The 16,760-nt window shown below is 40.6% G+C and overlaps 1 protein-coding gene across 1 annotated transcript in view; it reads left to right on the top strand.

Moving 5' to 3' along the window:
* ctnnbl1 (catenin, beta like 1) overlaps nt 1-13,384 on the top strand; it is a 73,266-nt gene extending 59,882 nt beyond the window's left edge. Inside the window, exon 16 of the mRNA XM_036591987.1 lies at nt 12,950-13,384. Coding sequence (XP_036447880.1) covers nt 12,950-13,038 — 89 coding nt within the window. The 3' untranslated portion in view covers nt 13,039-13,384. The remainder of the gene's footprint in view (nt 1-12,949) is intronic.
* The last annotated feature ends 3,376 nt before the right edge of the window (nt 13,385-16,760 follow it).

The raw sequence follows: 16,760 nt of genomic DNA, 5'->3' as shown, positions 1-16,760 counted from the left end.
AGCATACAAAACATAACAGCGGCAAAGCCTTTGAACATAATTAAGTCCCCCATTTCAGCGTGCATCCTCAGAAGCAGGCTGCCTGCTCCGATGCTGCTCTTTCCGCAGTGAGCGGGCTCAGAGAGCTCAGTCATAAATGATTAATGAAAAAGGGAAGATCTAGTCTGTACGCTGCTTAAACCGCCGACAGACTCCAAAACGGCCATCGGAGAAGACCAATAATATGTTTTCCGTCCACAACACTCGCGGCGTGCGAGAGCTTTGTGAAGGTGAAAGATCGATTAGCGCCATCATGCCTTTGAAGTAGGGCTGCATGTTTGTGGTTGGCCATTTAGCCTAATGGTTAAGTTACTCGTCCCTCATGTGGGAGAGTCGGGTTCAGTCCTGTTCTGTTATCGCAGCTCTTAACAATGTGTCTATTGTGGAAACTCATATCGCGATAACAGTAAAAAGACGATTTATCATGCAGCCTACTTTGAAGTAAATGGTGCATGTTGAAGGATTTTCTGTTTGTTTGGTCATTTTGGATGATTTTCTTTTTTCTCTTTGTCTTTCAACTGTACTTTTTCCACGTACGTTTTTATTCTTACCCAATTTTCTCTCCAATTTTGTCAATGCCAGTTCCATTAGCTGGCTAAAGGCCAGTACACTGACGGCACAAACACAAATATTTGAATGTTTTTAGTTGTGTTTAGAACTTGGAACATTCGAACATGATGCTACAAAGCTCGGAAGAGAAAGGCTAGGTTATACTTCGTCTGAGCAACGTGAAGCACCACTACACCTTTTTAGACTACTTTTTGAACGTCACTGAACGTCTCAACGCGCTTGGAGGAGAGCACTACATGCCAGCTTAGCGATGGGGTCGAGGGGGAGGGCCAGAGAGAGAGCGAGGCCAATTTATGCTGTCTTGGATTTGGCTGTGGCATCGCTTGGTATCAAACTCATGATTTGACAAACTTTTTTAGTTTATTTATTTCAGATGGACTTAATAATGTAACCCAAACCTGCAGTTGAACTCAGTATAAAATGCTGAATTTGTTCATCCGTCCTTGTTATCATGAAGTGTGAACATCCCTTGCATCCCTTGAGTTCCAGTGTGGGGAAGATATTCGAAAATTACTCCGATATTACAAAAATGAATGTTTGTGGTGTAAAATGATAAAGCATTGTCACTATCCCTGATGAAGGCCTGTGCTGAAATTCTTTAGCTTGTTTCTTTTAACCTTTTGTCCATAGCTTTGATATAATAGAGGTTTTTTAATATTCTGAAGAGTGCAAATGAATAATTGTATGTTTTGGATTCGTGTCCATAGAGCACTTTATATAGACACTCAGTCACCCCCACTGGTAGCACTCTTATTTTATCCTCTCTGTCTTCTCTTATTTGATTCTCTCTGTCTTGGACACATATACACCTTTTCAGACAGGGTTTCAGATACTTGAACACCTTCCTAATGTTAAGGGTCAACCCGTAACGGACTGACAGTTGCTAACTGTAGACTGTATGTAGGTCTACACTATTTGTGAGCAGAGAAATGTGTAGGACTTTACCAAACTCTTCTCATTAAAATGCACAATTATCCTTCACAATCACAACCTTTATGTCAGCTCTCTCAAGCTTTAAACGTCCTTATTAACATTAGCTGTCTCGCCCATTTGTCTCCACTCATGGATTTGAGAGGTGAAAATAGCGATCACTGCTTTTGTGTGCATCGTCATCCATTTCAAGGACGTGTTCTGTAGAAAGTATGTTGGCATAAAATGATGTAAACCAATCCTCCAGTTAAATTCAGTATGAAGTACCTATTTTTACATGCGAACATCCATTGCAGAGGTGCAGTGTGGGGAAGAATAATCAACAAATACTCACAAAATTACAAAAATGAATTTCTGTGGCATGAAAAAGCTTTATCTTACTCTCTGATGAGGGTCTGTGCTGAAATGCTTTGGGTGTGTTTTTTTTGTTTTTTTTTTGACCATAGCCATGATGTAATGAGGGCTTTTTTAATTTCTAGAAGTGAGCCATGAAAATTCATTATTGTACTTTTTGAACCAACATCCATAGAACACCTTCATTAGACACTCAATTAACCTCTCTTGGCAGCACCCTCGTTTAGCATTCCCAAATATTATTTCATTCTCTCTGTCTTGAACACAGATGTACCTTTTTTAGACATGCTCTGTAATGTTTGAGGGACAGCTTCCTAAAATATGCCTCCCCGTAATGGACTGACCGTTGACATAGCCCATAAGTACAGTCCAAAAGTCTGAGACCACGTTGAAATTTTTTTTTTATTATTATTTAAACCTAGAAATAACAGATTAATTCATCCGTTCATCCATTCATCATCCACTTATTCTGCTGGGTCACAGGGTGAGCTGGAGCCTGTCCCAGTGCTCGTTGGGCAGGAAACACCCTGGACAGGTCGCCAGTCCATCACAGGGCAGACACACAGACATACATACTCATAGCTAGGAGCGATTTAGTATCTCTAACTGGCCTGACTGCATGTCTTTGGACTGTGGGAGGAAACCAGAGCACCCGGAGGAAACCCACGTAGACGAACATGAAAACTCCTCACAGAGAGGATCCTGTTCGCCTGTCCGGGGAATCGAACCCAGGCCCTTCTTGCTGTGAGGCAACAAAATGAAAAAATATTTGAAATTCTGCTCTGTTTCCAGCTCACTGTTTAAATTGAAGCAAATTTGTGAAATTGAGTATGTTAAGGCTTTTATATGAAACGGTCAGATTTTTATTTTTTATTTTTTTTTTTAGAAAAGTCTTATTCCTTCCACTGAAGCTCGCATTTGGGTGACTCTCAGGTGGATTTGATGTAATGATCAGAGGCTTTTGCAAAGACTTATGGAATCTGTGCCAGCTTAAGTGCGCGCTGTCACTAAAGCAAAAGATGGATATGTTGAACCAAATACTAAAAATTTCTGAAATTCATATAACAATCGAAGATCCTACTTCTCACTGATTTGTAATGAAAAGCATTGTATTAAATTACATTGGAATGCAAAATAGAAGTGTTTTCACCATTGATCATAGACTTTTGGAAACCACTGTAGATCTGCATTATTTGAAAGCTTCTTTTAAATAAGAGCTTTTCTTTGTCATGAAAAACCATTTCTGTCCACTGGCCTGTCACTAGTTGTTTTTTGCGTAGCCCAGCCACACTGACACATCCAAACCAGTGAACCTGAGACGTAGCATTTTATATCCCCGAAAGCATTTCAATATTAGATGTTATTTATTTTTTTTTTATTTTTACCCCGATTTTTTCCCCAATTTAGTCTCTCCAATTCCACCCCGCTAGTTAAGACTCCCCCAATCACACGATGCTATCAACGCTAGGAGGGTGAAAGCTAACACAGGCTTCCTCCGAGACCTGTGAAGCCAGCCACCACTTTCTTTTCGAGCTGCCGCTCACGCAACGTCATTGGACAGCCGACGCGCTCGGAGGAAAGCGCCAACCGCCAGATCTGTTACGTCAGCTAACGGACGCCTGCGATGACTAGCATCGCGCTTAGTGAGTGATGGGGGGGGAAGGGCAGCCAGCCCACCCACCCAGAGAGAGCGAGGCCAATTGTGCTCTCTCGGACTCCCAGCTACGGATGGCTGTAGCATCACCAGGGATCGAACTCGCGATCTCCTGATGATAGGGCCAACGCTGAGACGGTTGCGCCACTTGGGAGCGTATTAGATGTTATTTATAGGAATCGTAGGAAAGGTTCAGCAAAAGAATTTATGTACACAGTTGTGTCGATTGAGTTGATCAGCATCAACATGGACATAGTTTGGTGTCCAAATTTTGCTTCTTTGGTTTAACGCTGGACCTACATGGCTAACTTTGCTAGTGAACACTAGAAGTCAATAGTCACCCAAATCTTCTTCTAGTGTTTGCTGGCCCCAGCGCTAAAGCAAAGAAGGAACATTTGGACACCAGTCATGTTTCCATTGATTTGACTGGATTTTTTTTGCCAAACTTTTCTCATACATCCCTATAAATGTATGCAGTTGGTCGAATTGTCAGGTTTTGTATGATGTAAGCTTTAAATGTATAAACTCTTCTCGTTAAAAGGCACAATTAATCCATCACCTACACAACCTGTGTTTCTCTCAGTCTTTGTCTTTATTTTACTGATCTCTTCCTTTAGTTTCCACTCACGGATTTGAGAGGTGGATCAGTGGTCACTGCTTTTCTCCTCATCCATTTCAAGGATGTGTTTTGTGCAGGTTTATGAGGAACCACATTGGAATGAAAAGTAACATGCCTGCGCTGACCGCTCTGAACAGCTCTGAGCCCTTCAAGGTCTGCACTCTTTCTTCTGCATAAACTCAGAACGTTTGAAGAGAGTCGGCTCTGGAATGCAGTAATTTTCGACTGTGAAGCAAAGCCGTGATTTGACGCTGAATTGCTGTTTGAAGAGGTGGATAAACACGCTTTCAGAAATGTCCTTCACAAATGTCTTCATTTTTTCCGTCCTTTTTTGTCACCTTGTGGCATTCCACACCTACCGACATTATTTGGTGGAATTAAGGCGCCGCATGATGTGCAATTTTCATAACACTTGGTCAAGTTTTAATAAAGGTTCTCTTTATTGCACCTTTTAAATGGCAATGTGGGCGCTGAGGCAGCCTCAGAGCGGATGGCGCCTCTTCCTCTCTTTCTTTCTTTCTTTCTTTCTTTCTTGAGCAGCTTGTGTGTGGGAGGCTTGCTTTAGCAGTGGAATCGCTGCCACCGTGGTGATAAATTGAAATTTTCTCCTGCTGGATGGTAGCAGCTGTGGCCTTGAGCAGGCCTGTGGAGAGGGAGCGCTGCCAGGACACAGCTCAGCCTCGCATGCAGCACACAGCAGCGGGAGAAAAGCACTGCTGGAACTTGCCCCCTTTGCTTTTGAGCTGACATTAGCCGAGAGGTTTATTATGGTCAAATGGATACTCTGACCAAAAGTGCTGCTGGTCGGTGTTGGCAGACAATGACTAACAGCGAATGAAAGCCAAAGGGAGCAGTTGGTTTTGTTAGTTTCGCAAGCCAGGCTTCTGACGACTGCTGGAGAGTCTGGTGGGTTTCATTGCTCAGTGTGGCCTAAAACTGCCTCCTTTAGTACGAAGGGGCCGTTTGACAGACATGAAGAGCAACCAGTCGCATATTGTTTTGTGTGGCATATATGAGCAAGTGACTCACAATGGTGCTACACCAAAAATAGACCCACATGAAACAAAGTGATATGCAGTTCTTCTGCATCTACTGGGATGTGCTGTTTCTATAACAACAAAGAATTTCACTATCTTTTAAAGACGATGCCGAGAACCTCACAAAGTTTCTTCTAGTCAGCCACTATATCTTCCTCAGAAAGGCTCATTGTTGTGACAGTTTGACTACTGATGATTAACTAGCATTCAGTTTATTTCTATATATTTATATATTAAATATATTACATATTTACACTGATCAGGCATAACATTCTGACCACCTCCTTGTTTCTACGCTCATTGTCCATTTTATCAGCTCCACTTACTGTATAGATGCACTTTGTAGTTCTACAGTTACAGACTGTAGTCCATCTGTTTCTCTGCATACTTTCTTAGCCCCCTTTTACCCTGTTCTTCAGTGGTCAGGACCCCCATGGACCCTCACAGAGCAGGTACTGTTTGGGTGGTGGATCATTCTCAGCACTTCAGTAACACTGACGTGGTGGTGGTGTGTAAGTGTGTGTTGTGCTGGTACGAGTGGATCAGACACAGCAGTGTCACAGCAGGGTCCATGGGGGTCCTGACCACTGAAGAACAGGGTAAAAGGGGGCTAATAAAGTATGCAGAGAAACAGATGGACTACAGTCTGTAATTGTAGAACTACAATGGATGTGGATGTCCAGTCAGAGAAACGTATTGCCATCCTAGAGAAAACATACCTCAGATTTTGTGAGTGCGTACTGTATGCACTGCATTCATTTGACATCTGAATAAATTGCTGTATGTTTATATGATCAGTCTAATAGGAGGTGTCAGTGCCGTGGTGTAAATTGTGGCTGGAGAAGGGGACGTGGGCCTAGATATGTAGGCGAGAGAAACATCTGGCTTGAGCCGTAAATGCACAAAAAAGCAGTGGACTCATAGCATCCACAGTAGAGATAAGCAGTGCTGAATGACACTGGGTGACTTCCAATTTAGTCTGACTTAAATGCCTTTTATTTGACAATAGTTATATGTGAAAAGAGGCGGTCACAAAGTTCCCCTCTTCCAAAGTCGGCCGTGTTGCTCTGTGTGACACCCTATTTTCCGGGTCCTGATTGCTAGCATTCTGCGCGTCTGGTCAGAACGCTGTCAAAGCGATCACACTTTTTTCAGGCTGGATTTCATCAAGCAGCGCTACATCAAGCAGCACGGCATGGGTCAGGCATGGAGACCCGGCCACTGACCCATCAAATACAAAGACTGATCCCCCTTCTCTCTGCTAGCTCCAGCTTTGCAATGCCACACTTGGGTTGGCTCTTATACGCTAAATACACTAAATTTGCACCACAATATGCTAAATTTTTGATGCACGCGTAAAATAGCGGCAGTCATTTTACTTTTATTAATTTGCTCAAGTCCAGTTGCCAAAATGAGGCCGCAGCACCTTCTGAAAGCACTAACACATCATTTTCTTAGAAGACAACTTTAAAGGCAAGTGTAAATGGTTTCAGCTGCATGTTTTTTCCTTTCATTTTCCTGGTTGCCTCTTTTGGAAAATAATTTTTAATAGAAACATGTTAGATTAAGGAAAGAATCTACTCGATTCACAGCATGTATCATCTCGCAACCTCGACATTGAGGCAGATTGTGACATCCATTTACCCGCCAGCAGCTACTAAGACTTACTTTGAGTCTTCTGCTTTCTCACATGATTGTAGTGTGGACTTCATTGTGAAGTTTCTCGCTTGTTTATAATTGCTGTGAATTGTATGTGAGACTGTGTGGGTTTGATTGGCCGGTTATCTATGTTTTGTTTTTCACTAAGTGGGTGGTGTTATTTCTCACAGTTCTAGTAGTAAATAATAGGCTTTCCTGCAGAAGGAGGCTAAGCTTTCTTGAACCACAGAGTGCACATCATATCCAGCAGGCTGAGTGGCAACAGAACTAGCTTTGTTGAATTTAATCAAGTCATCACTGTGGTTCACCAGTGCTTCTGTAGTTTAATGAAGTGTATCGCCCTGGGACGAAAGAGAGAATCATGACAGGCTGTTGCTGCAGGGGCTCGGAATTTAAACATGTGGAGAACCTAAAGTCAGAAGCTTCTTTTGTGCCAGAAAGTCAAGTGGAAATGCTGGCAGGCTTGAACTTTGTTCATGCTGTAGCCAGTCAGTCTGCAGTTAGAAGTTTAGAGCGATCATTGTTTTGTTTTATGTGCTATACATTTGATAAATATGAAACTTATTAAATATGAAAACTAGGACTGTCAAACGACTGTCGAAAACACAGTTATCACATTTGTTTGTGTAGTTTATTGTGAATAAATATATTTGTCTTATTTGCTCAAATTTGGCCCATTTTAAAAGCAGTGCATCATTATTTGCAAAATAAACAATCCAAATATATCTTATTACCTTCAACTTGAACAGGGGCGGCGTGTTCCCAATCTGCGACTGTAGCCCTCTCACTGTCATACCTCTACGTCACGTCTTGTTCCGAGGGGAGCTGGAACTTTTCACTTTGCTCTTGCTTTTGTTAGTTTGTGGGTTGTTGATTCACCCATAGTTCTCCCACAAGAAATCGTACCACGCTGCTGAGGTGAGGGATTTATGCTGGGCGGGACTTAAAGTCAAAGGCTTGTTTGGTCCAGTGTGTAGCAGAAAGTGGAGAGGGTTTATACTGCACGGTAGACTCCTGTGCAGAATTTTTCTGTGCTGCAGCCAGTCAGTCTGAGGTGAGAAGTCTAAATTTGATGTTTAATTGTTGATTTTTCGCGATACATTTCATTTGCATAATTTACATACACAAGCTTCCCGGACGGAAATGAGCCACTTGCATCATTCTTTTCTAAGACTTGGTTATAGGTCTCGGTAAAGGTCATCGACAGTCCTGTTGGGTAAAGTTTACACCAGTATTCTAAGATGGTTCATGACCGTTTTAGCCCACTCGTCCACTAACTTTGTGCTTCGTGTTTGAGCAGAACACACCATTGACACTCCAACATTCCAGGATGAGAACTGTTGGGTGTTAATATGTGACCGGTTCAACAGACATGATGGAGCACTGGGACAGTTTGACTGACCAGCAAAATAACCAGACCTCGATTTCAGTTCTCAGTTTGGAACAGCAAGTGAAGCAATGAAATAGGTACCCAAACTCTGGCTGAAATGGTCTCCCAGTTGGTGGAAAAGTGGGCTAGAATGGACGTTAACTGTCTCGAGTCTCAAAAGAGTGGTGTAGTACAGGATAGGCGCTGTTTTTAAGGCAAGGGGACACCAATTCAGATCATAATAAGGTTTCTCCTTCTAACTACAAGCACAAATGTGGTACTGATGGAAAGTTTAGAGTCTGCACTTTTAACAAAACTTAATTTGTAATAAATATATAAAATGCTTTTGTTATTGCTTGTTATTTCTGTGCCTCTTAAGGATTAAACAACTTCAGCAAATTCATCTTCAAGTCGACAGTTTTGCTCTAGATTGTTCGGATTATTGTGGAGAACAGTGTGCAGATGTGCTCCTCTGCCGTGTACGATGTGTGCGACCTTGAGCTGTGTATTAAAGAATATGGAGCGCGCAGGGTTGAGGCTTCCAACACCTCTGAGCTCAAACAGGGATTATCCTCCTCTCTCCATTTATACAGTATGCAAATGCCATCCCGATTCTCTGCCGTGTCTGTGTTTCCCACCCTCTCTCCCTCCTCTTTTGGCAGTCCTCACTTGTCGACTTCTTCTTTCTTTTTATTTAACCTTTTCTTCTTTAGTGGTTTTGATCTTTCTCCCGCTGCTTTCGGAGGTCGAGTTGGGCTCAGGGAGTAATCCACACGTGTCTCCACGCCCGGCTCTTCTCCCTGACCATTACACTTTCAAATAGCCTGCCTTCAAAGAGCACAGTGCTGGGAGAGGGGCTGCCTGTAGCCCTCCAGCTTCAGAGAGAGAGAGGGTGTGTGTAGGAGTGAGAAAGTGAGTGTCGTGGTGAAGGGGAAAAAGAGAGGATGGACAGACTCCAGTCCGAAGGATTGTGTGCAGAAAATGTCTTGAACCGTTTGATGACGTGGATCAAATGGCCTGCTAGGTTTGTGCTAATGGCTCCTGTGGCAGCTAACATTTAAAAGGGTTTCCATCAATTTTTCAAAATGTAGCCATTTTGTTTATTATTTATTTAAAACCACCAGTGAATCTACATGTGTCGTCTGGGTTTTTAATATGTAACGTTGGTGATGGTAAAATAGTGGAAAACCTGAAAAACATAAGTTTTCTTTGGGGGCTGTTTCGCCCTACAATGTCTTGCATGTAGCCCCTCCATCATAAATGTATGAAATATATATGTATTTTAGGCCAAAACCTTGTTAAAACTGTTAAAACTGTTGTCTCAGACATCAAGCAAAGTGTTCATAACCATTTCATGTAATAACTTTCTCTGAAGTCGCTTTTAAAGGCAATGAAGGGGAATTTTTAAAACATGCAATTCAAGCCATTCACAGAGGTTTGATCTGTTTCACTGTAAACAAACTAATGGACAAAGATTTCTTTACAATGGTTGTGATAGGAACCAGGGTTCAACACAAATATAGTCATTTTATCTACTATCCAAAACCACCAGTGAACCTACACTTTCTTTTGACTTTTATATGTAGTGTAGATGATGGTAAAATAGTGGTAAATCTGAATGTTTTCTTACTATTTTACCTGTTCCTGCAATATAAATAGATTTTAATTTAGGTTTTAGGCCAAAACCTTCTCTAAAACTGTCATAAGACAATGTTTCAGGCACCAGGCAGCGCATTCATAAACATTTCTTCTACTAACTTTCTGTGAGAGGAGCTTTTAGAGGCATTAAACTCTTCAGAAGTCTGGTTCCCATCACCACCACTGTCCCAGCTCTGCACATTTCTCTAGAACAGAGTGTTTCACATCAGACCACCATGAATGACTTTGTTTACATCTCAACTATAATAATTATATAACTATAATAATTTTAAATGGTCACAGTTTGGAGGTTTCCCTGCTCAAACACACCCACTAAACCTGGGCATCAACAATAAGTGTAATCAGGTGTGTTTGAGTAGGTAAATCACCAAACTGTGATGGACACAGACCCTCCAGGACCAGAGCTGTGCACCCGACATGGCGTATTGTTGAGTTTCTTCTGAATTTGTGGACCATTGAGGTAAAAGACATTGAGGACCACTGCTGTAGCGGATAGAAATGGTGATTATTGGTCATTTTTTTGAGAGTCCAGTGTAGATTCTTTGTAAATGTTCACTTTATGTTGAAGGAGCGATCTGCTGCATTATGATCTGCCGTATTATATGCTGTTTAACTAACATTCAAAGAAATTTCTGTAAGTTGCAAATGAATTATAAGTTGAATTTTAATGATTCTTCTTAAATCGAAACCTTAACTTCAATCTGGAACCTATTCCTAAATCCAACCCACACACTGTTTAATGCACGTGAGGCTCCAGTCCTCGTGGGCCAAAACACTGCAGATTTCAGAACACTGTCTCATTAAACACACCTGATTCAGCTCATCAGCTAATTAACAAGGCCTTCATGAACTGAATTCAGAGCATTAGATGAGGGTAAACGCTAATTTCTGCAGCACTTTGCCCTGGAGGGTCCCCAGTTTGACATGCCTGGTTTAATTGAATCAGTTAAAGATAAACTATAGATAAACTATCGGCGCCTATGAAAATAAGGTGTGACCAAAACCTTTGGTAAATTGTCAAAACATGAAATGCTGTGAAAAATGACATCAGAAATGTTTTTGACGGGAAACGTAATGCAGTTATGCGTACATTCTGTGACAGGATTACCAAACCAACAAAACAAACCATGGTGAGAAAAGCGGGGAAAGCTCAGCTGGATTAAGGGGGAGGTGATAAACCTTAGTTTAATTATAGAAAAAAAAAATCTGTATTTAATGGAAAACCTCAGAGGAATGTAACCACCTTTCAGATACAACAAGCCGTAGCACATCAGGTATTATAAATGACTGCTCAATGTATATTGAGCTTGGTCAAGTGAGGGAGGCCAAGCAGAAGAAAATGTGCACACAGTTTATGATATACATGAAATTCTTGACATGTCAGCGTTCTTTATTCAAGAAAACAAAGCTTCTTTTTGTTTTTTTGGTCAGAAAATGACTAGGTAAAGCATTTTTATCTGTAGAATTTAGTTTGAAAATTCAGTCATTTTTAACACTCTTTCATTTTCATGCCAAATGAAAATCTGTTTAGTGTGTCACGGTTATAGAAAGCGCATATTTAAGGGGTTAAACTTAAAGCGCAGCCGTGCTGGGAACCGGAGCAGGTGAGGTGGTGAAGGGATCTGTGTGCGTCCGTCTGTCTGTCGTTCCGCATTTCCACAGATGCAGGTTTAAGTGCTGCTGCTTTTAATCGTATTTGGCATTTAAAGCTTTAAAGCGGGAGCTCGCAGCTCTTAGCCTCCACTCATCCTGCAACGCTGAAACTGCAGACGGGAGCCTTTTCTCACTCTTCTTAATAGCACAGCAACTGAATGTATGCTTGTATGCTTATTTGCATCCACACTGGGTTTGAATAGTTTATATACAGTTACAATTTTATATACAGTACTGTGCAAAAGTCAGAGACCATCCTTCATTTGTTTGTTTAGCCATTACGTACTTATTCAAAGGATTTTTAACTTATTCAAAGGATTTAGCGGAAACTTACACAGAAGCCTCAACTATATTTAATCATTTTTCAGTATTTAGTGTGTCACTCTTTACCTTTATTACAGCTTCCATACTTTTCAGGAGACTCTCTTTCTGCAGCTACACACCCTCTCAGACTCATAGCGCTGAGTTGTCTTCTCATAGCGCTGAGTTGTCTTCTCATAGCGGAAGGATGGACAGAAACACTGGATGTTTTCAGATCTGAAGCAGCTTGATTTTCTCCTCTCTCTCAAAGATGAAAGCTTTAAGCGCTGTTTATCTGATGGGGGCAGTTTTTTTTTGTGTATAACAGGTGGTGCAGGTGGTTGTTAGGAGTCCCATTTTCTCCATACCTTATAAAAACTCCTGTTTTTCACTTATTTTCCCTTCCTTATGCAAGTGTATCATCATATCTGTTTTCCTCAGAAACATCTAAAAAATGAATAACTTGTACTTCACGTTGATTCAGACTCCTTCTGACCATATGGATGGTGTTTCTCCAGAATATTCTGACTGTGTGGGTCTGTAAGCTTCTCAATGGCTTGTTCATGATTCCTCCATGCATCTTGTGCTGATCATCATCTCTAATTTACCTTTAACCAAAGGTTTCCAAGCATAATTGTCTTTTCAAATTGGACTGAATTGGCTCTTTTCATGAAGAGGTGTGGTTTTATTTAGTTTGGTAAAGGACAGTTTGTTTCCTTGGCTGGCCAAGGCCCTCTAAAAAGTCTTCAGTACCACAGTTCAGAGGCATTAATATTTTTCCTGTTCTGCTTTTTGATAGAAGTTTTTTGAGTTAACCCCTTAACAACCACCTGCAACACCTGGTAGACACCAACACTGCCCCCATCAGATAAACAGCACAAAGTTTTGTTACACACTTCTATAACCTTAGAATACCCCTGTTAATTTGCATTGAAGTCCCTGTAGTTACTGAATAATAAGCCTTAGAATGAAATAAACCTGGAATGTTTAGGGTAAAATGGGCTTCATGTTCTTATAGACTTGCATGCAGCAGGTTTCAGCACATTATGTGTAATAAATGAATCCAACCCACCGATCGAACCGTTTTCTCCCTTCCTGTTTTCCAGAATATGCAGAAAGCATCGGCGATGGCAAAAATGAGGAGTTCCGGCAGAGCGAGCAGAAAAGGGTCATGGATCTTGTGGACAACTTCTAAATCTCCAGTTAGCCTTCAGGCAAAGACTCTCCTACCAGTCGTTCACTTCCTTCAGCGGCCTCTGTAAATAAAGTGTGTTCTTTTAAGTCATATCTCTGACTGACAGACAACTCGTAAGAGGTCAGGCTCAGATACGAGTGACCAGTGGAGTGTCCAACAAGGTATTTTTGTGTCTTTGATGTGGGGAAAAAGTCTAGAGAGGAGATGAAACCATGTGGCAGGCTCAGTGGGGATTGACATTACCCAGCCAGCTGTTTCTCAATTAAGGGATGGTCAGGCTTTGATGATGGTTTTTACTGCCCTGGCCTTCAGTATGAGGGTCATACAGGTGAAAGTCAAATTTGTTTTCTTGACGCTTAGAGAATTTGCCTTGGTCATGTGGACCATTTTTTAGATTAACTTGGTTATGAAAAAAGCTGTGAGAACAATTTATGTATGATATTAAATTTTCTTTATGAGTTTTGTCTGTGCTTGGTGTTATTTGATGACCGTGTTTCCTGTATAGTGAAAATGTAGTACTCTGTATATGATGTTATGTGCAGATCACTGCAGACACCATGTTGACTGGCCAACAGCCAAAGTGCTTAAACAACAAAACCACACTCAAAAAGGTCGGTCAGTGGTCTTATGTGTGCTGCTTGACTTGAAGAAGGTCTCGCTTGATATTGAGGTCTCAAATGCAAAATCAACACGATGCTGCTGAGGCTATGATGACAATTCATTCAATATCATTAGGATCATAGGATCATTCACTCACATCTTCAGAAGCAACATCCTTCAGGTTTTGACTGAGTTCTCTTTGAATTCTCTTTAAACGCACTTACAATCATCAGATTCCTCCACTCAGGGAAGGGGTCCGAAGCACAACCCACATTACCAAGCATTCTGCATGTTGCGTGCAGTTACACATTTCCACCAGAGGGGTCTCCAAATCTGCAAAACTTACATAGTGCAGCTTTATTTTCATCAGTTCATTATTTTTATTCCGTTTCCCTCCAGCTCTCATACTTATATGGAAGCTAACTCTGGTCCTGGAGGACGACACCAGTGTATTTTCCTCACTCTAACACCCATCTGGCTCAAAACGTCAGCTAATTATGCTGCCCTTCAGGAGCTGAATGGGTGCATTAGCGGAGTGCTGAGGCCCTGCAGGACTGGAGTTTCACACCTGCACTCTCAAACAGCTCATTCTCACACGATCACATCAGATAGAAGCAAAGCTGTTTGTTCGTAGGGCTAGTTTTCTGTTTTTTTCCTCTGATGCCTTTTGTTTTGCCACCTTTGTAAGGTCAAGCCCATGTTGTGGATGTAATGGTCCATAATTCGATGTTTGTCCAGTGATGATGAGCCAGAGAGGCGCACTCATGCGCTAATGGCTAGCATGCTGAGCTGGTTACCGTTAAGAGTATTGTTTCTGTTTGGATCTTTTCTGTCCGTCCTGTCTGTGATCCAGAGCTCGGTGCACCATTTTACTGAAAGGGGAATCCCACAGAATTTCACAATTTTTTTGCACACCTGCCTTCTGAATTCATATGTTGTCGCTGTCCAAAGGAAAACAAGTAACTATCCAAAATGATGACTTTAAATAAGGGAACAAAAACATTCTTCACTTTCAGTATAAGTCAGTGTTAAGGGATTTTAATGGAAGCAGTTTTGGAGCATTTTTATCGGTCCATTCATCATGAACTTTTCACACAATATGAAAGACTGAGCTGCTGAGCTCAAACTAGGCAGAAAACTGAAAACTGCAAAAAATGAAGATACTTGGCGTTTTTTGGACAGCGACAGTGTGTAGTTCAGTGAAATTGAAGATGGTGAAATAGTGCTAAATCTGAAAGATGTTTTCTTTGTGGAGTGCTTTGTCTTAGGACCATGAAAAACACGTTGTAGGCCTCAGTTTTAATTGTAAAGCGATTGTTAAACAATGCCTCAGGCGTCAGCTTATCGTTGCTGTCAGAACAAAACCCTGTACCTATTTCTGTCTCTTTTTTACACAGTTTGAAAACACTAGCTGTCCTCTACATCGCATCAAAATTTCATGACGAATGGACCAATAGACATGCTCCAAAATGACTTTACATTAACTTCCATTAAAACTTAAGAATGTTTTCTTTATCCTTTTCTTGACAAGTTGGCATTTCGCAGGTACAAGTTTTTGTCTGACAGCGATGAAATTTGTAATGATGTAGCTTTTAGACTCATTAAACTCTTTTCTGGTTCCTGTCACCGCCACTGTGAACAGCTCTGACTCGGTAAGTGTCTCTGGAACGGATCTGTTCTAACAGTGGAACCTTTCACACACAGGTAAAATAGAGATAAGTTGAAATGAATAATAATAATAATGTACAACTTCTCATTAGGTTGAATTGGTTCTGTCATCTAGAAACAGTTGCTACTACAAGACTGCCTTTGTGGACGGTGTATATTTTTTTTCCAATGGATGCTTTCGCTTCTGCTCAGGTCGACTATCTGCGAAGAAAGGAGCCTCATTCTTCATCACTGATGTTGAAATTTTGTTAAATTCTTTTTTGGGGTTAAAGTTCATTCTGTTGTGTTGATTCAGCTCATGTGCTGCTCTTTGACTGGTCACATCTCTCACTTTGGAGCTTTAGCATTTTATTTTCAGGCCAAAGGATCCCACAAAGAGACGAATGCCACCTGCCAAACATCATTTCCTTCACTGATGCTGGAGGTAGAGTGAAGCTCCACTGCAGCTCTTAAGAGACTCTTACAGAAGCCCATTTGCGACAAGTAGATCATGTGTGATTTTTTTTTCTTCTGCTGTTTCTGGCAGCAGCATGTCAAAAATTTGACATATTCCCAAAATAATTTTTGAAATTGAATAACTCATTATTTTGACATACACGCTTAAAAAAGATGGTTCTAAAAGGGTTCTTTGCATGGTGAAATGAAAAGGGTTCCAAATAGCATTAAAAAGGGTTCTTCTATTGTTACGATGTCAAGCTCGTCAAGGGCAGAACCCTTTTTGGCGCTATATTGAACCACTTTCAAAAAGGTTCTATATTAGAACCATATCCAACACATTCTCTGTCAATCTGAACCATTTCACCATGCAAAGAACCCTTTAGGCATGCAAATTCTTTGAGTGTTCATGGTTCTAGATAAAACCACTGTTTTTACTAAAGAACCCTTGAAGAACTGATAAAGAGTACTATATCAGAATTTAGTCTTAATAACTCAAGTTTCAAGAAAATAAATCAACGTATGAGGAAATTATTTCAATATACTTTAGAAATAATGACGTACAATGTTGAAAAAATGGCTTCATATGTCTAAATGGACTGATATCTCGAAACAAGGGATTTTCTCTGCATTTTAGACTTAATAATGACTTATTGTCCCAAAATTAGTCATTATTTTCTTGAAATTGAATAACTTGCTACATAGAATTGAGTCATAATAACTTAGTTTCAATTAAATAAATCATTATAAGTCAATCATACTATGATTTTGAGGAAATAAGTCATTATTATGAAATGTCATAATTCTGAAAATTATCTTTGAGATATTAAGTACATTTTTTTGAGAAATTGAGTCATTTTGAGAAGTCATTATTTTAAAACAGTCAAAATTTTGAGAAAACAAGTCATTTTGAGAAAAGTAATTATTTTTGAGATACTAAGACAAAACTATGAGTAAATAAGTCATTTTGAGAAAAGTCGTTATTTTAAGACACTAAGTCAACAATCTGAGAAAATAAC

Source organism: Colossoma macropomum, unplaced genomic scaffold (genome assembly GCF_904425465.1).
Source record: "Colossoma macropomum unplaced genomic scaffold, Colossoma_macropomum, whole genome shotgun sequence".
Taxonomy (NCBI): Eukaryota; Metazoa; Chordata; class Actinopteri; order Characiformes; family Serrasalmidae; genus Colossoma; species Colossoma macropomum.
This window is presented reverse-complemented; position numbering and strand designations above follow the sequence as displayed.